Source organism: Rana temporaria, chromosome 9 (genome assembly GCF_905171775.1).
Source record: "Rana temporaria chromosome 9, aRanTem1.1, whole genome shotgun sequence".
NCBI classification, from domain to species: domain Eukaryota; kingdom Metazoa; phylum Chordata; class Amphibia; order Anura; family Ranidae; genus Rana; species Rana temporaria.
In genome coordinates this window covers 168,637,112-168,664,206 of record NC_053497.1, presented here as the reverse complement: position 1 = coordinate 168,664,206, position 27,095 = coordinate 168,637,112, and the positions used below count along the sequence as shown (strand labels likewise).

The 27,095-nt window shown below is 45.8% G+C and overlaps 1 protein-coding gene across 4 annotated transcripts in view; it reads right to left on the bottom strand.

Moving 5' to 3' along the window:
- RGL2 (ral guanine nucleotide dissociation stimulator like 2) overlaps window positions 1-27,095 on the bottom strand; it is a 103,567-nt gene that overhangs the window by 28,281 nt on the left and 48,191 nt on the right. For all 4 annotated transcript variants that reach the window (XM_040324963.1, XM_040324962.1, XM_040324959.1 and 1 more), the window contains 5 exons: window positions 12,188-12,351; window positions 9,918-9,977; window positions 7,592-7,859; window positions 3,209-3,427; window positions 792-895 (listed from right to left, as the gene is read on the bottom strand). In XM_040324963.1, the coding sequence (XP_040180897.1) occupies window positions 792-895; window positions 3,209-3,427; window positions 7,592-7,859; window positions 9,918-9,977; window positions 12,188-12,351 (815 nt within the window). The remainder of the gene's footprint in view (window positions 1-791; window positions 896-3,208; window positions 3,428-7,591; window positions 7,860-9,917; window positions 9,978-12,187; window positions 12,352-27,095) is intronic.

Below are 27,095 nucleotides of genomic sequence, written 5' to 3'. Positions count from 1 at the left end.
CTTTGTGACCTCTTGAAGGTCGAATATTTGAGGCGAGAGGCCATCTTTACTTCTTGGTGGAGGATTTCTTTTTGGTCACCTGTTTTGAACCCGCACCACTGAATGAAATTTACATGGATTTCTCCTCTACAACTTTCACTTATGGACTTTTTTGTGTTTTGTAATATTTAAATGTTTGCGCTGCACGGTTTCACTTTATATACTGTTTTTGGGAAGTTTACTTGAATATATATATATATATATATATATATATATATATATATATATATATATATATATATATATATATATATATATATATATATATATATATATATATATATATATATATATATATATATATATATATATATATATATATATATATATTTTTTTTTTTTTTTCAGCGCTGAAAACTTTTTGTTTAATGCCAAACCTTATTCAACAAGCTGAAGTTATAAACCGATTGGCTACCATGCATAGCTGCACCAGATTCTGAGTGCCCCAGTTTTAGTAAGGCTGGGTTCACACTGGCCGCCAATGCGGCTCCCAGCATCGGCCCTGTGCATCCTGGTTCACCCTTTCAGGTCCGATTTCAGCCCGAATTTTGGGCTAAATTCCGACCTTAAAACAGACCAAAAGACGCACAAGGCTCCTGCAAATTTGCACCGGAGTCGCATCAGAGACATGTGAAGCGGCTCCATAGAGAGCCATTCATATTCTCCTGCTATTGCGAATTGGATGCAGGGATTTCGCATCCAATTCGCAATGGTGTGAACCCAGCCTAAAACTACACCAAAATGTTTCCTTACTTGGATGTCTCTGCCCAGACTCTCTTCAGACGATGGACAGCCGTGCTTTGTAATGCAGACAATATGGCATAGACCGATGAAAAATTCCTGAGACTCCAACATTCCTTGTGAAAGAGAAAAAAAAAAAAAATCATACAGAGCCATTTCAGAAAAAAGTTGAGCGAAATCATTGAACCAGTAAGGCTATCCAGGAAAACACTGCAGCTGTGATCAATTTGGGAAGTCAATTTAACTCCATCTTCATGTACCTCAGCGAGAGTCTAGAGAGCTACTCACATGCAAGGTTGGTGGGTCTACTTCTTGTATAAGCTATCAAATTCAACCTTCCAGATGGTTAGGACTAGGTTTGGCTATGAAGAATATGCTCTAGACCAGGGGTCTCCAAGCTTTCTAAACAAAGGGCCGGATTACTGTCCTCCAGACTTTAAGGGGGCCGGACTGTGGCCATCAGGAGTACAAAATCTCCCATCATTGGTGTCATTGGACCCCATCATTGGTGTCTCTGGGAGGACTTCTGCCCCCATCACTGGGAGGACTTCTGCCCCCATCACTGGGAGGACTTCTGCCCCCATCACTGGGAGGACTTCTGCCCCCATCACTGGGAGGACTTCTGCCCCCATCACTGGGAGGACTTCTGCCCCCTTCACTGGGAGGACTTCTGCCCCCATCACTGGGAGGACTTCTGCCCCCTTCACTGGGAGGACTTCTGCCCCCTTCACTGGGAGGACTTCTGCCCCCTTCACTGGGAGGACTTCTGCCCCCTTCACTGGGAGGACTTCTGCCCCCTTCACTGGGAGGACTTCTGCCCCCTTCACTGGGAGGACTTCTGCCCCCTTCACTGGGAGGACTTCTGCCCCCTTCATTGGGAGGACTTCTGCCCCCTTCATTGGTGTCATTGGGAGGACTTCTGCCCCCTTCATTGGGAGGACTTCTGCCCCCTTCATTGGTGTCATTGGGAGGAATTCTGCCCTTCATTGGTGCCAATAAATAAAAAAGCACCCCAAGGGCCAGATAAAACCAAGCAAAGGGCCACATCTGGCCCCCGGGCCGCAGTTTGGAGACCACTGCTCTAGACTCTAGAGAGGGTGTGCAGAGAACTTATTTACTGCATTATTAAAAAAAAAAAGTGCCACCAATTTAAAAGTCATCAGCAGTGCCAATCCAGACCTCCCTGGGGCCCTAAGCAAAATGACATGTCACATTAAAGTTGAGAAGCGGAGGGGGGGGGGGGGGCAATGTCGACAGTGACATGTCACATGAAAGATTAAAGTTGAGAAGAGAGGGGGTGTTCTGCTGTCAGAAATGACATCTTACATTAATGTGAGAAGCGGGGGTGCTGACTTCTTGCCTCTTCTCCCATGCAGCCAGTGAGTTGAAAAGCTGGGTGAGGGGCCAAAAATCACTTCTCACCAGGCGGGGCCTCCAGTAATTTGGGGGGCCCGAAGCAGCTTGCATAGTGAGCCTATAGGGCGGATCGGCCCTGGTCAGCAGCTACAAAAAGTGTAGCTGCTGACTTTTAATAATCGGCCACTCGCCTGTCCTACGATCCAACGATAAGGGGGTACGAAGCCCCACTCCGCTCCATGGCACCGGCATTCTAACTGTGGGCTTCACAGCCAGGCGCACACTGCGCATGCGCAAGCCGCGCTACGCACTGTGAATGGCCGTGCAATCTTCCGGGACCTGATGTGTCCCAGAAGATTGCAGGGAGGGAGGGGGGGGGGGGGAGAGGTGAACTTCCTTCCAGCGCCGCGGAGGAAATGGGAGCTGGGTGCCCGTAAAAACTGGGTACCCGCTCCTCCCACATCACTTAAAGCGGAAGTTCCATTTTTGGGTGGAACTCCGCTTTAAAAGAGGTTCCTAGCTCAATAGTTGAAGGAAATATTGTCACAGCCAGATCTCATTCTGTCTATCCCCGAATTGTGTATCACAGTTGCACACAGGCGCATGGGAACATATGATGTCAAATTTGGACGTATTTCCTCACCTGGGAGCCACAGTTGCGGTGTACAGCCACCCATTGAAATGAATGGCTGCACGCAGCTGTACATAGGCATGCGCCTGTACTTAATGCATGCAGATTTACGCCACTGGGTGCATGCATAAGGGCATATATCCATACCCATGAGCATGGTTATCTGTGTATACCTATGCAAAGCCATTGATTTCCATGTGCAGCTGAATGCAGCTCCTGTGGTTCCCAAGCAGGCAAATATGCCAGCATTTTACATCATATGGCCTCAGGCACCCATAGGCCGTCTAACCCAGATCACTGAGTCACTTTACTGGAACCAACATGCAGTAAATGAGTCAGCAAATGGCCGTTTCTAAAACAAATTACACAGGCGTTTCACATCATGACCCTTTAACAGAGTCACTCCAATGAGATAGCTCTGTAATGGGCCCCGTTCACTCACCTCGGCCACTTTGACCCACTTCTCGATGATCCGCGCCCTTTGCTGGGGCTTCAGGTAGGGGTCCTGGACACAAGAAGCAGTCACAGCGCCTGACAGTCGATTAAAGTGACGGACGGTCTCTCGGACGGAAATGCATCGGTGGAAATGGTCCTCGCCCTTGTCTCTTCTGGACCACACTGACCCCAGACACTCGTATGGGACCACTCTTAAAAACAGAGCCTGACAGAAAGATATGAACATAAGATACACAAATGATATATACATTATACATACACACACACACACACACACACACACACACACAGTGTAAATATATGATCCCCTGCGGAAGTGGGTCTTTATCCTGTCGGGCCGCACATATGCATAGCTGTGTTTGTGCTGGAACAGTGTTGCACACTCACAGCATAGAGACTGGGCTCAGGCCAGGGTCCCGTACTAATGATAACTGTGTCACCTGATCACTGTGATAGTCTCGGATTGGCTAGAATAGTCAGGGCTGCCAATTAGGGTTGTCCCGATACCACTTTAAGACCGAGTACCGATACTTTTTTTCCCAAGTACTCGCCAATACCGAATACCGATACTTTTTTTAAATCTTATGTGACAGCGCCACATGTGTCAGTTTTTTTTTTTTTATCTTTAACAATTTTTTTTATATATTTTTTTTTTATTTATAATGCTTTCTTTTTTTTTTTTTTAAGTGGGTGGACTGTGTCAGTGTGTTTTTTCTTTTATTTTTTTATTATTATTTTTTTTTTAATTTTCTACAATAATTTGTTTTATTTTTTTTATTATTTTTTTCAGCCCTGTTGGGGGGCTTTGGTGAGATATCAGGGGTCTTAACAGACCTCTGACATCTCCCCTTTGAGACAAAGAAAGGGACTAGGGACACATGTTCCCCAGTCCCTTTCTCAGCAGCCTCAGCTGCGCTGAACATGAATGGAGTGAAGACAGCCACTTCTCTTCATTCATAAACTGAAACATTTGTAATCACAGTTTACGATGTTTCAGTTATGTAAATAAACAGTCAGTGATCACTGACTCTGTCCATTTGGAGCAGCAAGGAGCCGGATTTACCGGAGGAGGAGCACGGAGGGAGAGAGAAACACGGGGGGACACGGAGGGAGAGAGAAACACGGGGGGACACGGAGGGAGAGAGAAACACGGCCAGGGACATGGAGGGAGGGAGACTGCAGCAAAACGGAGGGGGGCTGGAGGAGGACACGGGACAGTCAGCGGTGATCGTGTGTGTGGGAGTTACAAGCACTGATCGCCTCTAAATTTTAAAGCAGCTGAAAGCTGGGGGGGGGGGGGCGTGTAGAGAGAAGCGGAGAAATTACTTTTAAATCTATACAGCGGTGATCGATGCTTGTAACTTCCCCATGCAATGATCACCGCTGACAGTACAAGTATCAGGTGAAGCATCGGGAGCAGTTGCTCGAGTACAAGTACTCAGGCAAATGCTTGGTATCGGTACCGATACTAGTATCAGTATCGGGACAACCCTACTGCCAATAGGTTGGTACCACCAGGCCTCCTGTATGGGGCCCGGACAGCAGGTGGATCAATGCAGTAAGACAGGAGAACCATTATAGAACAATGCACTGTGTCTGTTCCTCCAGTAGCTGAAAGCCGGTGTCTCCCCCTCTCCCTGCTGCCGAATTTGGTATGTTGCTATGTTGGTAGATTTTTTTAATCTTCTGCATGGGCGACAAGTTCTATTGACGAAACGCCTGTAGCAAATGCTTGTTGTCGCGCAATACGCGCGTATCTGGCGTTTTACATTGATTTCAATGGAAAACCAAAAACGCTTAAATACGCGCATATCGCGCGTATTGTGCGACAAAAAAGGGTCCGGAACTTCTTTTGACTACAGGCGATGCGCGTCAGGCGCATCAGCGTGCAGATGTGAACCATCCCCATTGAATTTCATTGCTTTTCGTCCCTCTGGCGTTTGTTCGCGTCGCGCTACATGCGACAAAACGCGAAGGTGTGAATGGGGTCTAAATTGCCATGGTCAGTGCATTTTAGATAGGATAAAAAAAAAAAAACAAACACACATTTTTAAAAATTTAGTATCAGTGTCCCGGATTCAGAAAGGAGATACGACAGGGTATCTCCAGATACGCCGTTGTAACTCTGAGTTGCGTTGTCGTATCTATGCGCCTGATTCATAGAATCAGTTACGCATAGATTTCCCCAAGATCCGACCGGCGCAAGTCTCTTACACCGTCGTATCTTAGGCTGCATATTTACGCTGGCCGCTAGGTGGCGCTTCCGTATATTTACGCGAGGAATATGCTAATTAGGTAGGTACATCGATTCAGAAACGTATGTCCGCCCGGCGCATTTTTTTTTACGTCGTTTACGTTCGGCTTTTTCCGGCGTAAAGTTACCCCTGCTATATGAGGGGTATCCTATGTTAAGTTCCCGCGTCGAATTTTGAAAATTTTACGTCGTTTGCGCAAGTCGTTCGCGTATAGGGCTGTACGTAAGTTACGTTCACATCTAAAGCAATGACGATTTGCGGCGTAATTTTGAGCATGCGCACTGGGATTCTTTCAAAAAAAACGTAAAATACGCGGGGTCACATGAAATTTAAATAAAGCTGTAGAGCGGCACCGTATAGAGCCGACTCGCAGTTCGGCTACTTTCGGAAACTCGTGACGCGCCTTATCCGCTGGGGGGAAAGTTTTTCTCAAGACGTCAATCATCTGGGCGAAGTCCCACATGACACTGCGCCTCTGCATAGGAACGCCTACTCCCGCGGGAGTGAGTACCCGGAAGTCGGGTGGAAAATAGCAATAATACAGTATGTACAGCAAAAAAACAAAAAACAAACAGCATACTGTAAATGTTGGAAGTATGCAGAATGTAATGTTATATACATGTTTTAAGGGTGAACCTCCGTTTTAAGCTAGTGCATTGTTGGTTCACTTACCTTTTCCTTTGCTTTCCCTTCTAAATGTTTTTTTTCCCCTTTGAATTTCTCACTTCCTGTTCCTCCAAAGTAAGCTTGCCCCCATCATCTGAGCTGTTCTGGCTGGGGATTAGTCAGCGTGCTCGCCCCCTCCCTTGGGTCTACATCCCTGCAGGGAGATGCTGTGAATGTTCACACTCCCCCGCAGGGATGTAGTTCCAAGGGAGAGGGAGAGCACGCTGACTAACCCCCAGCCAGAACGGCTCAGATGATGGGGGCAAGCTTACTGAGGAGGGAGAAAGGAAAAAAAAACATTTAGAAGGGAAATCGAAGGAAAAGGTAAGTGAACCAACAATGCACTGGCTTAACCACTTGAGACCCGCGCTATTGACAAAAGACGTCAACAGCGCGGTTCTCAGGTGCCAACTGGACGTCTTTGGACGTCATTTGAAATGCATTACCCGCGCGCGCCACTGGGGGGGGCGCGCAGCGGGTAACCACTGTGCCGCCGCATCGCTGGGGACCCGATGCGTGTACCTGGCGGCCGCGATGTTCGCCGGGTACACGCGATCGTCGGTGACACAGCCGGTAACAGCAGGGACGTGGAGCTCTGTGTGTAAACACAGAGCTCCACGTGCTGTCAGGGAGAGGAGACCGATCTGTGTCCCTTGTACATAGGGACACAGCATCGGTCACCTCCCCCAGTCACCCCCCTCCCCCCACACACCCAGGCTACACAGTTAACCCCTTCCTCACCCCCTAGTGTTAACCCCTTCCCTGTAAGTTACATTTATACAGTAATTAGTGTATTTTTATAGCACTGATCGCTGTATAAATGTGAATGGTCCCAAAATTGTGTCAAAAGTGTCCGACATGTCCGTCGCAATATCGCAGTCCCAATAAAAATTGCAGATTGCCGCCATTACTAGTAAAAAAAAAAATAATGAAAAAAAATATATAATTCTGTTCCCCATTTTGTAGGCGCTATAACTTTTGCGCAAACCAGTCGCTTATTGCGATTTTTTTTTTTTAAATACGTATCGGTTTTAACTGAGAAAAAAAATAGTTTTTAAAAAAAAAAAAAATTGGGATATTTATTATAGCAACAAGTAAAAAAATATATATATTTTTAAAATTGTCGCTCTTTTTTTGTTTATAGCGCAAAAAATAAAAACCGCAGAGGTGATCAAATACCACCAAAAGAAAGCTCTATTTGTGGGGAAAAAAGCACGTCAATTTTGTTTGGGAGCCACGTCGCACGACCGCGCAATTGTCAGTTAAAGTGACGCAGTGCCGGAAGCTGAAATTTCGCCTGGGAACGCAGGGGGTTTATGTGCCCAGTAAGCAAGTGGTTAAAGGAACCAATTAAAAAAAAAAAAAAAAAAAAAAGAACCTTTACAACCCCTTTAAATGGAAGCGTTATGGTCACTATTAGAGGCATAGAGATATCGGTTTCCCCTTACAGCTTCTAGACAGGTGAGTTGCTCGGCCACGTATCCAGCTTGAAATGTCAGGACATCCAGAGGGTCCGAGTCTTCCGCCTTGTCCCCTGTCGTCGGGGACTGATCTGCACCGTCCTTGTCACCGGCGCGGAGCTCCTGTAGTTTTGCTACCAAATTTGCCTTCCGTAGTCTGCAAAGGCAGAGCGCCAGCTGATCCTTCTTCTCTGGCTGAAGAGACAGGAAGTCTTCGGGGTACTGAGACATCCAGGCACAGAAGAGACTGCTGATGCTACAGAGAGTATTAAAAAAAAAAACTTGGTTTGAGAGCGTTTTGCAAGACAAGCAAACATTTTTAATACATTTTGACTTGATATACAAGTGATGTCTTGATATAAGAGTAGCGTCATGTCACAAAAAGAAGAGGCGCCTCTAAGTGAAGCAATATGGTTACATTTAATGAAGGTAGAACATTTAGAAACTCACAAGGTGGATGATTAAAACAGACACATCCAAGTATGCAGGGATCAATGTCCACATAGACCATCCTCCGTGCGCGTGCCCGGCGATCGCCACCAGGCACGCACGATCGCTCGTTAGAGCGGAGACCGGGAGTAAACATATAGCTCCCGGTCCTGTCAGGGGGAGAAATGACTGATCGTCTGTTCATACAATGTATGAACAGCGATCTGTCATTTCCCCTAGTGAGGTCACCCCCCCTACAGTTAGAACACACCCAGGGAACATACTTCACCCCTTCCCTGCCCCCTAGTGTTAATCCCCTCTCTGCCAGTGGCATTTTTATAGAAATCCAATGCATTTTTATAGCACTGATCGCTATAAAAATGCCAATGGTCCCAAAAATGTGTCTGAAGTGTCCGAAGTGAGCGCCATAATGTCACAGTACCAATAAAAAAAAAAAAAAAGCTGATCGCCGCCATTACTAGTAAAAATTTATATATATATATATATATATATATATATATATATATATATATATATATATATATATATATATATATATATATATATATATATATATATATATTTATATATATATTTATATTAATAAAAATGCCATAAAAATACCCCATATTTTGTAAACGCTATAACCTTTGCGCAAACAAAATATTTTTACGAAAAATATGCAGAAGAATACGTATCGGCCTAAACTGAGGAAAAAAAAAAGTTTTTTTTATATATTTTTGAGGGATATTTATTATAGCAAAAAGTCAATAATATGTTTTTTTTTTTTAATTGTCGCTCTATTTTTGTTTATAGCGCAAAAAATAAAAAACGCAGAGGTGATCAAATACCACCAAAAGAAAGCTCTATTTGTGGGGAAAAAAGGACGGCAATTTTGTTTGGGAGCCACGTCGCACGACCGCGCAAGTGTCAGTTAAAGCGACGCAGTGCCGAATCGCAAAAAGTGCTCTGGTCTTTGACCAGCAATATGGTCCGGGGGTTAAGTGGTTAAATGTAACCATATTGCTACACTTAGTAGCTCCTGCTGGATTTTGCTTCTAATCCCCTTGTGGAGACTTCCATTTGTGGATGGACATTTTATGGTCACATTGCTATAATCTTTTTATATGGACTACAAACTGACGGACTTATGAATAAATGGCTGTGGAACGAATCATCCGAGTTTCCATTATTTCTTATGGGAAATTTCGCTTTGATATTCAAGTGCTTTGGATTACAAGCATGCTTCTGGAACAAAATATGCTTGCAATCCAAAGTTTTACTGTACTGTGAGGAGGAAGGATTATGTACTGTACACCTCAATAATGCCAAAATCCACACTAGAAATGGCACCGGCTTGCTAGGAGTAACTACCTAACCTGGTCATGGCTCCAAACATTGTTAATAAGGATAGGAGACACTAGGGGGCAATATATATATTATATATATATAAAAAATTAAAATGGCAAGCTATTCATCCTGCCATATTTACATTCAATCTCCAAAATCAATTGAAAGTTATTTGTTCTCATATATATATATATATATATATATATATATATATATATATATATATATATATATATATATATATATATATACATATATATATATATATATATATATATATATACATATATATATATATATATATATATATATATATATATATATATATATACACACACACACACACTTCGGCTAGTTGTATAAAAGTTTATTAAATAATGAAAGCCTTGGGACTTGCATGTGGCAAATAAGGGCTATTGCGGATTTTTGGACTGTACGTATTCAAATAAAGATTTATTTATGGATAAAAAATAAATAAAAAAAAAAAAAAAATACCGGAAGCCTATGGCACAGGTGTAAAAGGTCTCATACTCACTCATCATCTTTCCCTCCTTGTGATTGCTTGCTGCTCTGCAAGTGATTATTGTTCTGTAATCTGCAAACAGCAAACAGAGGCGTCAGTGAGTAATTGCGCTTATCTCCTCTAGATGGCGATGTAGAGCTCCTGCTCCTATTCTTACCCTGCGCTCCCATATAGGAATACCACACATACAGCTGAGCACACAGTGAATAATTGTACATAGAAACCATAGACGTGGCACACCCTAGTCACCCCGTGTGGCACAGATTCCCCCCTGTTTAGACCCCTTAGATTTCACCAAAGCCCCCCTAACAGGGCTCCCCAAAAAAAATTTAAGAAACTGAATAAAACAAAATGAAAAAAATAAATAAATAAATAAAAAAAGTAATAAAAATACAAATTTAAAAAACAAAATAAAAAAAAAATGTAATAAAAATAAAAGACTACCGACACTGGGCTGCGGCCACAGTATGTTTTTGCACATATGGTGGGAGTGGCCACATTTTTTTTGATAGACGTCAAGACCGAGATTGAGCAAATTCTGGGCATAGTGGTTCCTTTGTCCCCAGAATACTTCCTCCTCCATGTGCCAACCATACCGTTTAGTCAATATAAACAAAGCGCCTTGCCACATTTGTTAAATGCTGCCAAACATATCATACCAATATACTGGAAACATACTCAGGTTCCTGGCTGTGAGGATTGGCTTAAGAAGGTGACTGAGATTATGGATGCAGAGGAGTGGGTGGCGACCTGCAGGGATGCCCTAGACCAGGTATATGCAATTAGCGGACCTCCAGCTGTTGCAGAACTACAAGTCCCATCAGGCATAGCAAGACTCTGACAGCCACAAGCATGACACCCAGAGGCATGATGGGACTTGTAGTTTTGCAACAGCTGGAGGTCCACTAATTGCATATCCCTGCCCTAGAGGTTCTGCACAACATGGGCAGCATGGCGGGAACATACCATGACTCTAGACCAGTGTTTTTCAACTCTAGTCCTCAATGTACACCAACAGGTCATGTTTTCAGCTTTCCATTATTTTGAACAGGTGATTTGATCAGTTTCACTGCCTTAGTAATCACCACAGCCGTTTCATCTAAAGGAAATCCTGAAAACATGACCTGTTGGTGTGCCTTGAGGACTGGAGTTGGGAAACACTGCTCTAGACTATGCTTCTTTCAGCCTAGATGTTGCCCCCTTGAGATTGGCTGACCCTGGTTTTGGAGTGTCCCTCCTGATCTTTGAGTGGTGATCTCAGAACTTGTTTCAGTCTACATCAGGAATTCCTCAAACTACGGCCCTCCAGCTGTTTCGGAACTACACATCCCATGAGGCATTGTAAAACAATGACATTCACAGACATGACTAGGCATGATGGGAATTGTAGTTCCTGAACAACTAGAGGGCCGTAGTTTGAAGACCCATGGTGTACATAATGGTGCCTGCCGGTGTGAGCACAGTCTCCAGAACTACAATGGTTGCGAAAATGTCCACCATATCCCTAGCCCCCCCCCTCCCTTTTTTTTTTTTTTTTTATTACTTATATTGCATATCAGAGATGTTTGGTGCTGTGGGATCAATGTTCATTCAGTAGAGGGTAATTCACAGTAGTTACTTGGATGTCCCCTTGCACATGATGAGCAACATCCTGGACACCAGGGCAAACCCCCTGTGTGATGTTCCCATCTTCTGGAATATCTACGGTACATTGCCATTCTATCTCACAACACCCCCCCCCCCCCCCCCCCATCACCAGTAGTGCATTTAGGTTTTGTGCTGCCCTAGGCCTGACTAAACTCGTGCACCCCCTAATTTAAATATGACCCACCCCTTCCTGTCAAGGCCACACCCCTTGCGAAGACCCACCCTGAAATTTTGGAGTGGGGACACGGAGGGCCTGGGGGGGAGGGGCAATTAATTCCCTTAATTTGCATAGATTTAATAGATTTCCTCTTACTTCCTGTTTGGCTATGGGGCAGGAAGTGAAGGGAAATCTCTGCAATGGGACAGGGATGGTAAAAAATAAACTGACATGGGCTAGAACCCTCCCTTACTCTATCCAAAAAAAAATAAAAAAAATAAAAGGGTGTAAAGTAGAACTATAGGCAACACATTTCTGATAATTCTATGGAAAGGACTAAGAAAATATAACTAACAGTGTAGCGCAAGCCGGCGGAGACTCTTTCCGTGCTGCCCTAGGCCTGGGCCTTGTTGCCCTAGGCCAGGATACAGCATTGCCCATCACCACACTGTCACCCATACAAAGCAAAGTGACACACCTGTCCAGCAGTAATGCCAACACCTCACTGGTGCTACTGAAAGTGCGGTAAGTGGCCAGGAAGACTGGGATGTAGGAGGTGTCCCTCAGAATTCGGGCTTCTAGAAGATGGCGGACAAGTCTTGGAAGAGTTCCAGCACGCAGTGTTAATACTTTCACAGGAGCCTGGAGAGAAGAGAAATTGTGTTACGCAAGTCATAAATATAAACCTGCAGAAATAATAGTCACACTGAGCTGTAAATCGACTGACAGGCGGGGAGGGTGTCATTTGGTAGAACATATACTGTACAGGTTTAACCACTTGGGATCCGCCTGCCGTCAATTGACGGCTACAGCGCGGATCCCAAAAGCCAATAGGACGTCAATTGACGTCCGCCCCTTTGGGCGGTCCCCGCGCGCGCTCCAGAGCGCGCAGCGGGGAAAATCTGTGTTGGCCGTGTCCCTTGGACACAGCCAATTACAGATCGCCGCGAACGGCCAATCAGAGTGGCCGTTTGCGATCTGTGCGGCCAATGAGAGATGATCTCATATGTAAACATATGAGATCATCTCTCATTGCCGTTTTACACAGAGACAGCGGTGCTGTCTCTGGAGAGGAGACCGATCTGTGTCTCTTGTACATAGGGACACAGATCGGTCACCCCCCCTCCACCTACAGTTAGAACACTTTATAGGAAACATATTTAACCCCTTCCTCACCTCCTAGTGTTAACCCCTTCAATGCCAGTCACATTTATACTGTAATTAGTGCATATTTATAGCACTGATCGTAGTATAAATGTGAATGGCGCCAAAAATGTGTCCGATGTGTCCGCCATAACGTCGCAGTCCCAATAAAAAATCGCAGATCGCCGCCATTTCTAGTAAAAAAAAAAATAATAAAAAATAATAATTCTGTCCCCTATTTTGTAAGCGCTATAACTTTTGCGCAAACCAGTCGCTTATTTTTTTTTTTTACCAAAAATATGTAGAAGAATACATATCGGCCTAAACTGAGAAAAAAAATGCGTTTTTTTTTTTAATTGGGATATTTATTATAGCAAGAAGTAAAAAATATTGTATTTTTTTCAAAATTGACGCACTTTTTTGTTTATAGCGCAAAAAATAAAAACCGCACAGGCAATCAAATACCACCAAAATAAAGCTCTACTTGTGGGGAAAAAAAACGTCAATTTTGTTTGGGAGCCACGTCGCACGACCGCGCAATTGTTAGTTAAAGCGACGCAGTGCTGAAAGCTGAAATTTCACCTGGGCAGGAGGGGGGTTTATGTGCCCAGTAAGCAAGTGGTTAAGCTGGTCACAAACAAAAGATTGCCCAGCACACTTACCAGCCAGCCTGCAAAACAACCAAATTGGCCCTGTCTAGTTTACGATAAAAAACAAAAGGCTTTGTTTGCACACATTTGCAAATACAAGCATAAGCCGAAGTGCCCACGCCAAGGGACCTCTGTATATGCTGTGGTCCCAACATTAAATTTCCAGATTCTCCATAGAAGGAGCACATATATAATATTGGATAGATTAAGGGCAGGTATGCCTGGAGGGAGCCTAGCCCTCCTTAACCACTTACAATGCCAGGAGGGCGGCACGCTCTGTCATCATCGGGTCCTTCGGACTCGGCTGATCATAGGTGATCATAGAACAGGGTAAAGGGCGAATCACAGGATAAGCTGTCAGCCAATGACAGATGATCAGGGAAGTAAACAGAAGCCAGTTAGTGTCTTTTTTTCTCTTCACGATCAGCGCAACGAGAAAGCTAAGTCTGTATCCGGCTTCTGTTACAGGGACATCATTCCCAATCTGTGCCCACCAGCGATACTAATCAGTGCCACCTATTATTGCCCATCAGTGTCACCTATCAGCGCCACCTATCAGATGCCCTCTCACCAGTGCCCATCAGTCCCCACCACTGCCGCCTCATCAGTGCAGGATGCTTCATCAGTGCCATCTGTCATGGTCCTTGGAATGCAGAAGTGTTCCTTCTTGAAACCTGTTACACAGTGGGGGGGGTCTTCTGCCCTGTCTTAAGGCTCCAGACGGCTCCATTGTTCTGTGTCTGGCTATTGTGTACATTGATTACACATAACAGTCCTTCTAATCAAGCTATCGGACCAATCCCTGCTGACTCATTTTCAAGTCCTCATTTGCATGGCTAAGGAGGACCTGAAGGAGGACTACATGTACTTTACAATTGACCAATAGGAAAGCAGTTGTTGGGGGCGGGATGTTCCAAATTCTGTTTAAAAGTGTGTTGTGTACTTCCAATAAAAGTCTTCCTGTTTGAACTTACTTACATACAGCCTGCCTGGTGTTTGTTCTAATGGATTACGAACGGCACATAGCTGTAGTTCGGATCCCGGAGCCTTGGATGACTGAACCATCAGACGTAGCGATCTGCAAGCTGACTCACTAGTAGCAGAGGAGTGTCGGGAGAGCGGAAGCAAGCGAGCAAGGGTCTTGTTACACCATCTATCAGTGCCAATCCGTGCAGGAGAAAAATGACCTGTTTGCAAAATGTTATAACAAACTATGAAAAATGTGGGGTTTTTCTTCAAAATGTTGGATAATTTTTTGCTAAAGAAACAAAGCGGTGATTAAATACCACCATTTGGGTACAGTGTAGCATGACCGCACAATTGTCATTCAAAGTGCGACAGCGCGGAAAGGTGAAAATTGGCCTGGGCAGGAAGGGTGTATAAGTGCCGGTAAGCAAGTGGTTAAAAGGCACAGGGATGCACAAGACTTTTTTGGACAATTGATTGTATTGGGTGCACTGGATGCCTTTGGTGCCATTGTGCTTTTGATGGGAGTCACCTGCATCCCTGTGCCCTTAAAGGAGGGGTGTGCTCCTAATACCAAACACTCCAATGATGAAAGGGATCATTTATTGATCAAATTGTCCATTTGGTGCAATTGAGTAAAATAAAATAAATAAATAAAAAAAAAAACGGTTCTTGAGTCGAATTGGTTGGTGGGCACAGCAGTTGTGTAACCCTGGAACTCAGTACAGAGATGGTGGGAACCCCTCATAATGAGTATGGCAGGTTTATAGACAATAGAACTCATGGCAGGGTTGATGTGAACCCCTAATAATGGGCACAGCAGTTGTGCAGACCTGGGAACTCAGCACAGGGAATGAGAACCCCTCATAATGGGAGCAGAAGGTATGCAGACCTGAAAACCCCATCACAGGGATGGTGGGGACCCCTCATAATGGGCACAGCAGGTATGCAGACCTGAAAAACCCATCACAGGGATGGTGGGGACCCCTCATAATGATGCACAGCAGGTATGCAGGCCTGAGAACCCACCACAGGGATGGTGGGAACCTACCATGTGTACACAGCGAGTATGCAGCCCTGAGAACCCATCACAGGGATGGTGGGAACCTACCATGTGTACAGCGGGTATGCAGCCCTGAGAACCCATCACAGGGATGGTGGGAACCTACCATGTGTACAGCGGGTATGCAGCCCTGAGAACCCATCACAGGGATGGTGGGAACCTACCATGTGTACAGCGGGTATGCAGCCCTGAGAACCCATCACAGGGATGGTGGGAACCTACCATGTGTACAGCGGGTATGCAGCCCTGAGAACCCATCACAGGGATGGTGGGAACCTACCATGTGCACAGCGGGTATGCAGCCCTGAGAACCCATCACAGGGATGGTGGGAACCTACCATGTGTACAGCGGGTATGCAGCCCTGAGAACCCATCACAGGGATGGTGGGAACCTACCATGTGCACAGTGGGTATGCAGCCCTGAGAACCCATCACAGGGATGGTGGGAACCTACCATGTGTACAGCGGGTATGCAGCCCTGAGAACCCATCACAGGGATGGTGGGAACCTACCATGTGTACAGCGGGTATGCAGCCCTGAGAACCCATCACAGGGATGGTGGGAACCTACCATGTGCACAGCGGGTATGCAGCCCTGAGAACCCATCACAGGGATGGTGGGGATCTACCATGTGTACAGCGGGTATGCAGGCCTAAGAACCCATCACAGGGGGGAACCCATCATAATGGGCACAGCAGGTATGCAGACCTGAGAACCCATCATAATGGGCACAGCAGGTATGCAGACCTGAGAACCCAGCACAGGGATGGGGAGAACCCATCATAATGGGCACAGCAGGTATGCAGGCCTAAGAATCCATCACAGAGAAGGTGAGAACCCATCATAATGGGCACAGCAGGTATGCAGGCCTAAGAACCCAGCACAGGGATGATGGTAGTCCCTCAAAGGGCACCACAGGTGTGTAAAACTGGGAACCCAGTGCATAGATGGTGGGAACCCATTATAATGGACACAGCAGGTATGCAGACCTGAGAACCCATCACAGAGATGGTGAAAACCCATCACAGGGATGGTGGGAACCCATCATAATGGGCACAGCAGGTATGCAGACCTGAGAACCCATCACAGGGATGGTGAGAACCCATCATAATGGGCACAGCAGGTATGCAGACCTGAGAACCCAGCACAGGGATGATGGGAACCCATCATAATGGGCACAGCAGGTATGCAGACCTGAGAACCCATCACAGGGATGGTGAGAACCCATCATAATGGGCACAGCAGGTATGCAGACCTGAGAACCCAGCACAGGGATGATGGGAACCCATCATAATGGGCACAGCAGGTATGCAGACCTGAGAACCCATCACAGGGATGGTGAGAACCCATCATAATGGGCACAGCAGGTATGCAGACCTGAGAACCCAGCACAGGGATGATGGGAACCCATCATAATGGGCACAGCAGGTATGCAGACCTGAGAACCCATCATAATGGGCACAGCAGGTATGCAGACCTGAGAACCCATCACAGAGATGGTGAGAACCCATCATAATGGGCACAGCAGGTATGCAGACCCGAGAACCCAGCACAGGGATGATGGTAGTCCCTCAAAGGGCACCACAGGTGTGTAAAACTGGGGGAACCCAGTGCATAGATGGTGGGAACCCCTCATAATGGCACAGCAGGTGTACAGACACAGGATTACATGTTTATAAGCAATTCTGATATGTTTAATAAAGTGTTCCAAGTTTCTAACAATAAAGTATTGTGCGCAACGAAGTGAGGAACAAGTCCCTGGAAGTTCTATTAAACGTCTAGCGATAGTAAGAACACAGCGGTGACTGAGTACTAGATCTAATAGAATGAGACAATGCCTGTACTGTCCTGCCAGCGTGGCATGTGCCAGACATATATTCCAGTGTAGGGCTGACTCATCTCTATACAAGACATAACAAGGTCTGTATGAGAAGGACAAGGCTGTGCTTGACTGGGATTCCCTGCAGGTTTTATTAGGGAAGTTTCTCCCTACAGGTTTTATTAGGGAAGTTTCTCCCTGCGGGTTTTATTAGGGAAGTTTCTCCCTGCGGGTTTTATTAGGGAAGTTTCTCCCTGCGGGTTTTATTAGGGAAGTTTCTCCCTGCGGGTTTTATTAGGGAAGTTTCTCCCAACATGTTTTATTAGGGAAGTTTCTCCCTACATGAAGTCATGACTGCCGCACAGAGGATTTCAGGAGAGACGTGTTCAGGGATAATATGAGGAGAGATACAAGCAAGCTGAGATCAGAGGGAGCAAAGACCTCCAGCATTATAGAGTTCTTCTGGAGGGACAGACGGCAGAAAGTGCAGAGCCATCCAGAAGTGAAGAATATTTTAGGAGAGGAGAGATGGAAAGAAAAAAAAGAGTCCCTTAGAAGTGTAGGGAATTTCAGGAGAGGAGACAGTGGCGGCTGGTGAAGTTTTAGGATGGGGGGGGGTGCAAGACCCCGCCCCTCCATGTTTGGTCCATCCCACTTGTAATAAGCAACACCTCTTATAGAATCTACCCACTCCGTCCCCTGTATTCCACTCAGTGTCAGGAGTATACAGCTTAGCATCACAGCACAGAGTATATAGCCCCAGCATCACAAATCATGGTATATAGCACAGCCTTACAGATCAGCGCAAACAAACTAAAAAACTACACTGTTAGTAATGGGCATGAGATTATCAGAGACTGCGGACATACCGCACAAGATTACCAGAGACTACGGACATACCGCACAAGATTACCAGAGACTACGGACATACCGCACGAAATTACCAGAGACTTCGGACATACTGCACGAAATTACCAGAGACTGCGGACATACTGCACAAAATTACCAGAGACTGCGGACATACTGCTCAAAATTACCAGAGACTGCGGACATACTGCACAAAATTACCAGAGACTGCGGACATACTGTACAAAATTACCAGAGACTGCGGACATACTGTACAAAATTACCAGAGACTGCGGACATACTGTACAAAATTACCAGAGACTGCGGACATACTGTACAAAATTACCAGAGACTGCGGACATACTGCACAAAATTACCAGAGACTGCGGACATACTGCACAAAATTACCAGAGACTGCGGACATACTGCACAAAATTACCAGAGACTGCGGACATATTGCATGAGATTAACAGAGACTGCGGACATACTGCACAAGATTAACAGAGGCTGCGGTCATACTGCATTTGGGGAAGGGGCGATAGGGGCGCTATTGTCGCCGAACATAAAAAAATCTTAAGTGGCGGGGGAAGGGGGCTTGCAATTTGATGCCCGTCGCAATTTTCATGAATTTAAAAAAATGCTGTTGGCGATCATTAAAAAAAAAAAAATTAAGCGGTGGGGGAGGGGGGGGGGGTATCGGGAGTTGGGAGTTGGTGTTTGCCGCCGAACGCCCAATAATTAAAAAAATAAAAAAGTTAAGTTAAGTTAATAAGCCAGGGGGGGGGGGGGGGGGTTGTTTGCCATTGACAAACATAGGGAAAAAAAATAAGCGGGGGGGTTATTGTTTTGCGGACGCTATTTTCACTGAACTTTTTTTTAAACACAAAAGGAGTTAATAAGCAGCATGAAGTATTTTTAAGAGAGATAGGAGGAACAGAGTCCTCAAGCATAGGGTGACCACATTTCCAAAACTACCATTCAGGGACACCCCCCCCCCCCCCTTCCCAAAAATCAGCTTGTGCTGTAATGAATCACAGCACAGTGATTGGACACAAGAGGCGGGATTTATGATTTCTCCAATCACAGGCAGGGGGCGGGGATTGTGCTCCTCCAGGCATTCCCGGCCAGGGCAAGTACTGTCAAGCGAGTAAAGCGGTGATGTGGCGGCCTTTTTTGGGGGCATCAGATTGGCCCGGGGGGTTGGCTGTGTTAGTTTCATTCTGGGACACTGTATTGTCCTGGAATGAAGTTGCCCGGGACAGACCTGAAAAATGCGGGACTGTCCCGGACAATCCGGGACATGTGGTCACCCTACTCAAGCAGTGCAGGGTAATCAGGAGAAAAGTGTTAGAGAAAGGAGAGGGGTTCCCCAGCAGCAGAAAGTATTTTAGAAGAGGAGTGTTGGAGGAAGGAGCAGAGTCCTCCAGCACTGCAGAGTATTTCAGGAGAGGAGAGTTACCAACTGAGCAGAGTCCTCCAGCACTGCAGAGTATTTCAGGAGAGGAGAGTTACCAACTGAGCAGAGTCCTCCAGCACTGCAGAGTATTTCAGGAGAGGAGAGTTACCAACTGAGCAGAGTCCTCCAGCAGCATGAAGTATTTTAGGAGAAAAGTGTAATGCGCACGACCGTTATTTATGTCATGGAAAAAAAAAATTGACGCGATTCCTCTCAAGCCTGCCTTCCATAAACACGTTCATGAAAAAAAAAATGCTCGAGCAAAGCGCGGTGACGTACAACGGCACTATAAAGGGGAAGTTCCATTCGAATGGCGCCACCCTTTTGGGCTGCTTATGCCAATTTCCCCATCTCATAACTTGCTTCTGAGCATGCGCATTTTTTCCCCCCCTGGTTAAAGCCCACACACGTCCCATTTTTCACGACGTTAAAAACGACGAGAAAAAAAAATAGACTGGGTTCTAAATTTTTAACGGGCATTTTTCTCATCGCGAAAAATGCTCTGGAGCTACACAAGACCGTTTTTCATGACCAATTAAAAAAATTGCAATTTTCTTGTCATGAAAAACGGTCGTGTGTACGCGGCATAAGAGGGAGGAGCAGAATCCTTCAGCAGTATTTCAAGAGAAGAGAGTAAGGGACTGAGCAGAGTCCTCCTCAAATACTGCTGGAGAAGAGTAAGGGACTGAGCAGAGTCCTCCAGCAGTATTTCAGGAGAAGCGTAAGGGACTGAGCAGAATCCTCCAGCAGTATTTCAGGAGAAGAGTAAGGGACTGAGCAGAGTCCTCCAGCAGTATTTGAGGAGAAGAGTAAGGGACTGAGCAGAGTCCTCCAGCAGTATTTGAGGAGAAGAGTAAGGGACTGAGAAGAGTCCTCCAGCAGTATTTCAGGAGAAGAGTAAGGGACTGAGCAGAGTCCTCCAGCAGTATTTCAGGAGAAGAGTAAGGGACTGAGCAGAGTCCTCCAGCAGTATTTCAGGAGAAGAGTAAGGGACTGAGAAGAGTCCTCCAGCAGTATTTCAGGAGAAGAGTAAGGGACTGAGAAGAGTCCTCCAGCAGTATTTCAGGAGAAGAGTAAGGGACTGAGCAGAGTCCTCCAGCAGTATTTCAGGAGAAGAGTAAGGGACTGAGCAGAGTCCTCCAGCAGTATTTCAGGAGAAGAGTAAGGGACTGAGCAGAGTCCTCCAGCAGTATTTCAGGGGAAGAGCGTTGGGGACTGAGCAGAGTCCTCCAGCAGGATTTCAGGAGAAGAGTAACGGACTGAGCAGAGTTCTCCAGCAGTATTTCAGGAGAAGAAGTAAGGGACTGAGAAGAGTCCTCCAGCAGTATTTCAGGAGAAGAGTAAGGGACTGAGCAGAGTCCTCCAGCAGTATTTCAGGAGAAGAGTAAGGGACTGAGCAGAGTCCTCCAGCAGTATTTCAGGAGAAGAATTAAGGGACTGAGAAGAGTCCTCCAGCAGTATTTCAGGAGAAGAGTAAGGGACTGAGCAGAGTCCTCCAGCAGTATTTCAGGAGAAGAGTAAGGGACTGAGCAGAGTCCTCCAGCAGTATTTCAGGGGAAGAGCGTTGGGGACTGAGCAGAGTCCTCCAGCAGGATTTCAGGAGAAGAGTAACGGACTGAGCAGAGTCCTCCAGCAGTATTTCAGGAGAAGAGTAAGGGACTGAGCAGAGTTCTCCAGCAGTATTTCAGGAGAAGAGTAAGGGACTGAGCAAAGTCCTCCAGCAGTATTTCAGGAGAAGAGTAAGGGACTGAGCAAAGTCCTCCAGCAGTATTTCAGGAGAAGAGTAAGGGACTGAGCAGAGTCCTCCAGCAGTATTTCAGGAGAAGAGTAAGGGACTGAGCAGAGTCCTCCAGCAGTATTTGAGGAGAAGAGTTAGGGACTGAGCAGAGTCCTCCAGCAGTATTTGAGGAGAAGAGTTAGGGACTGAGCAGAGTCCTCCAGCAGTATTTGAGGAGAAGAGTAAGGGACTGAGCAGAGTCCTCCAGCAGTATTTCAGGAGAAGAGTAACGGACTGAGCAGAGTCCTCCAGCAGTATTTCAGGAGAAGAGCAAGGGACTGAGCAGAGTCCTCCAGCAGTATTTTAGGAGAAGAGTAAGGGACTGAGCAGAGTCCTCCAGCAGTATTTCAGGAGAAGAGTAAGGGACTGAGCAGAGTCTTCCAGCAGTATTTTAGGAGAAGAGTAAGGGACTGAGCAGAGTCCTCCAGCAGTATTTTAGGGGAAGAGTAAGGGACTGAGCAGAGTCCTCCAGCAGCACAGAGACTTTAGAGGGATACCAGTCAGACGGTAGCACACAGCAGTGACGTAGGGGTTTTGCCGTAGTACTATATTATATTATATAGAAGTTCTGTACTTATGAAATTTATACATCCAGCTTGTGCAATACAGGAGTGTACAGGGGAATTGGAACATGTGACCACTTTTTCGTAACTCAATGAGTAGTGGTGGTGAGAACATGAAACAAACTATTGCAGCCACAACTCCAGCACATACTATACAGCGGAACATGCACATATACACACATGAGCAGTCAGTGTCACCAGCCAAAAGAGCTGTAGCTCTGTTGGGAGTAAGGTGACCAGATTTTTTTTAAATGAAATCCGGGGACATTTTTTTTTTTATTGGCTAATGGTAAACTATTTTATATGCATTGTTTCCCCAAACTATATATGCAGTCGTGGTGTAGCGTGGGATGTCCACGCCCAGGACAAGGCAAGAAATTTGCACCCCCACCAGACTTCTAGCAGTCGCTGTGTCCCTTTCGCTAGTACAATAGTACTGACCAACTTGATTCCTACACTGACCTACCTGACCACTGCACTGACCTACCCGATTCCTACACTGACCTACCCGATTCTTACACCGACAACTACACTGACCACTACACTGACCTACCTGATGTCTACACTAACCTACCCGATTCCTACACCGATACCTATACTATTTTCTTGATCATATATCATGGGACACAGAGCCTTAATTACTTAATGGGATGTCCCATAGCAATGTTAAAATTAGAGGGGAGGGAGACACAGATCTGAATAAGACCACCATCGAGCCAGAGGATTTATACTGCTGCTTGCAGCACACCATGCCCGAAGGCGGCATCCTCGTAACCTCTGACATCTACCTGATAGAATTTGGTAAATGTATGGACCGAAAGACCAAGTAGCCAGTGCCGGCCCAAGACATTGTGCTGACTGGGACCAAGAATTAAATGCTGCCCCCCCCCCCCCCCCAGAAAAAAAAAATCACGCCAACCAAAAGGCCCCCACATTCATTATTTTATATCATGATAACTAAAGAGAACCTGTCATGGCTCTATACATGTATAAAGGAGTATAAAGAGGACCTGTCATGGCTCTATACATGTATATAGGAGGACCTGTCGAGACACTTTACATGTAAAGGAATATAAAGAGGACCTGCCATGGCTCTATAAATGTATATAGGAGTATAACGAGGGCCTGTCATGGCTCTATACATGTATAAAGAGGGCCTGTCATGGCTCTATACATGTATAAAGAGGGCCTGTCATGGCTCTATACATGCATATAGGCGTATAAAAGGGCCTGCCATGGCTCTATACATGTATCCAGGAGTATAAAGGGACCTGTGAATTGCCGGCGGCCACAATGTCTTTTGCGCAAACTAATCAATGTACACTAATTGTGTTTTTTTTTGGTACCAAAAATATGTAGAAGAATACATATTGGCTTAAACTGAAGAAAATCGTTTATTTTTCTAAATTTTGGGGATATTTATTATAGCAAAAAGTTAAAAAATATAAATATTTATAGCACAAAAAATAAAAACCGCAGGAGGTGATCAAATATCACCAAAAGAAAGCTCTATTTGTGGGAAAAAAAGGACATCAATTTTATTTGGGTAGCGGAGCTGGCGGCACGGGCTGGCGGGCATCAGTATGCTGCCCCCCCTAAAAGTGCTGCCTGGTACCCATGGTACCACCCGGTCCCATCATAGGGCCGGCCCTGCAAGTAGCACTCTTACCGATCTGAGCCATGGAGGCCTGGTGATGCACTGCCCATGAAGCACCAACTGCTCTAGTCGAGTGCGTTTTCACCTGAAAAGGAAGGATCTTCTTTTCTAAACCATAGGCCTGAATAATAACTTGTTGCATCCACCTTACAATAGTGGATCTTGACGCTGCCTGGCCCTTCTTTGGGCCTTGTGGCAGAATGAACATACAATTAGTCTTCCTTATTTGAGCCGTAGCTTGCAGATAAACCCTTACCGTCCTTACAACTAGAGAGTGTAGACTTTTCCTCTGCAGACTGCGGATTTGGAAAAAAAAAAAAAAAAGACGGTAGGACTATATCTTGGTTCAAATGAAAACCTGAAACCACCTTGGGTAAGAAATTCGGATGAGGACGTAGCACCACCCTGTCTTCATGAAAAATCATATACGGTTCTTTACACGAAAGACCCGCCAATTCTGATACACTTCTAGCCGAGGATATGGCTACAAGAAAAAAGTTTCTGTGTCAACAGAAACCTGGTGTATAGGTTCAAAAGATAGATTCTGTAAAACAGACAGACAATACCAACCTCAAATCCCATGGGCACACGGGAGACCTAATCGGCCGATTTAACCGCAGTGCACCCTGAACAAAGGCCCCAACTAGGGAATGAGAAGCAAGCGGTTTCGGAAAGAATACCGACAAAGACGAGATTTGGCCCTTGATAGTTCTCAAGGCCAACCTCATATCTAAGCCTAACTGAAGAAAGGCAAGAATCCTATTAATGGCAAACTTCCTAGGATGCCACTTTCTGGGTTCACACCAGGAAATATATGCCTTCCAGATTCTGTAGTAGATGAGCCTGGAGGACGGCTTCCTAGCATTAACCAGGGTGGATAGGACTGGTCCCCAGAGCCCACATTTCTTCAGAATGTGGGTTCTCAACAGCAAAACTGCTAATTTAGACTTTGTAAGGCAGGATGGAATATTGGACCCTGTGATAATAGGTCTGGGCGTAATGGCATAGGTCTGCCTACTGTCATGCAGGTTAGGATGAAGGAAAAAAGGTGGGACAGCCGCACTCCAAAAAAACTCCTCCTTTAATTAAAAATCACAAAATACATGCCACAGCAAAAAACAGCACAACAAAAGAAAAGCTGACGTTTCGCACTATGCCTTAGTGCTTCTTCATAGCTAGTCGCTGTCATGCTTACGACTTCTGCGTACCAGGGTCAAGCCGGGGAGACCAAAATTACAACTTTCCTTCCTTCTTGACCCTCTGAAGGAATCGTGGGAGGAGCGGTACTGGAGGAGGGAACACATAAATCAGGGAATACCGATCCAATGGGATTGTCAGGGCGCCCGAGACTTGAGCATAGGGATCTCTTGTTCTTGACACAAAACTGTCCAGTTTTGCGTTAAACCTGGAGCCAACAGGTCCACATCTGGGGTTCCCCATTTTTGACATATGATTTGAAATAGGTCGGGGTGTAGAGACCATTCTCCTGGACTCAGTTGCCGGCGGCTTAAAAAAATCCAACTGCCAATTTTCTACCCCTGGAATGAAGACTGCAGATAGACAAGGAATATGCCTTTCTGCCCAGATGTGATTCACCTCTTTGTGGGCACCAGACTTCTGGTGCCTCCTTGGTGATTGATATAGGCTACGGCCGTAGCAGTGTCGGATCGAACCCGAACAGGCCAGCCTTGCAGTCTGAAAGACCAAACTTTGAGGGCCAAATGAATCGCCCAAATCTCCAAAATGTTGATGGGTAGGAGCTTTTCGGCCCCAGACCACTTTCCCTGGGCAGATGCTTCTTCTAGCACTGCCCCCCAGCCTAGAAGGCTGGCATCTGTGGTTACCACTTTCCAGGTAACTGGAGTGAAGGATTTCCCTTCCGACAGATTTTGGGAGAGCAACCACCAATTGAGGCTCTGGTGAACCCCTGGAGATAAGACCATAGGAAGATCCAGGGCCTGAAATCCTTGTTCCAAGCTGACAGAATCCTGCCCTGTAACGGTCTTGAGTGAAACTGGGCGCAAGGGACAGCCTCGAATGAGGCTACCATCTTTCCCAATAATCTCATGCAAAGACGGATGGAAGGCCTTCTCTTTGCCTTTACAACTCGGACCAAGTTTATGGCTTTTGCCTTTGGCTTGGGAAGGAATACCTTGCTTAGGTATGTGTCTATGATCATGCCCAAGTACTCTGCCTTCTTTGAGGCTGCAAGGAAGATTTCTCCAAATTGAGGACTCAGCCTAGGTACTCTAAATATTCCACTGTGCTGTGCACATAGTGGTCCAAGCTAGCGGCGGACTGATCAATAGATCATCCAGGTAGGCTGTTACCGCTATGCCTCGTGCCCTTAGTCTTGCCAGGGCTGGGGCCAGTATCTTTGTGAACACTCAAGGTGCTGTAGCCAGCCCAAAAGGAAGGGCCACTAACTGAAAGTGTCGCTGATCCACCACAAACCATAGAAACCTTTGGTGAGCGGGAAATATTGGCACAGGTAGATATGCATCTCTGATGTCTATTGATGCCCGGAATTCTCCTCCCTGAAGGGTGGAAACAACTAAACGAACAGACTCCATGCGGAAGGAGCGAATGTTCAGAAACTGATTCAGACTCTTTAGATCTAGGATAGGTCTGACATCCCCGTTTGGTTTTTGAACAGGTTTGAAAAGAATCCTGACCCCTGATCCTCTGGGGCCAATTCCAAAATTACCCCTTGGGACAACAGGTGTTCCAAGGCCAGTAGTAGAGGCCTTTTTTCTGGATCTTTGGTAATTCTTGATCTCAGAAAACAGGGTGGCGGAAGTTGACAGAATAGCACGGCTGGGCACAAGGGCGTACAGGTACGTCCCCTTTAAGAACCCAGCCGCGGCCCGCTCGTGACCCGGGCCGAAGCTCCATGACCGCGCCCGCGGATCCGATCGCTGCCGGTGTCCCGCGATCGGGTCACAGAGCTGAAGAACGAGGAGAGGCAAGTGTAAACAAACCTTTCCCCGTTCTTCTGTTCCCTGTCATAGGGAACGACGATCAGTGATGTCACACGGCAAGCCACCCCCCTACAGTAAGATACACACAATAGGACACACTTAACCCCTACAGCGCCCCCTAGAGGTTAACCCCTTCACTGCCAGTGTCATTTTCACAGTAATCAGTGGATTTTTATAGCACTGGTCGCTGTAAAAATGACAATGGTCCCAAAAATGTGTCAAAAGTGTCCGCTATAATGTCGCAGTCACGAAAAAAAAAAAAAAAAAACGCTGACCACCGCCATTAGTAGTAAAAAAAAAAAAAATGCGATAAAACTATCCACTATTTTGGAGATGCTATAACTTTTGCGCAAACCAATCAAATAAACACTTATTTCAATTTTTTTTACCAAAAACATGTAGAAGTATACGTATCAGCCTAAACTGAGGAAAAAAAAAATATTATATATTTTTTGGGGATATTAG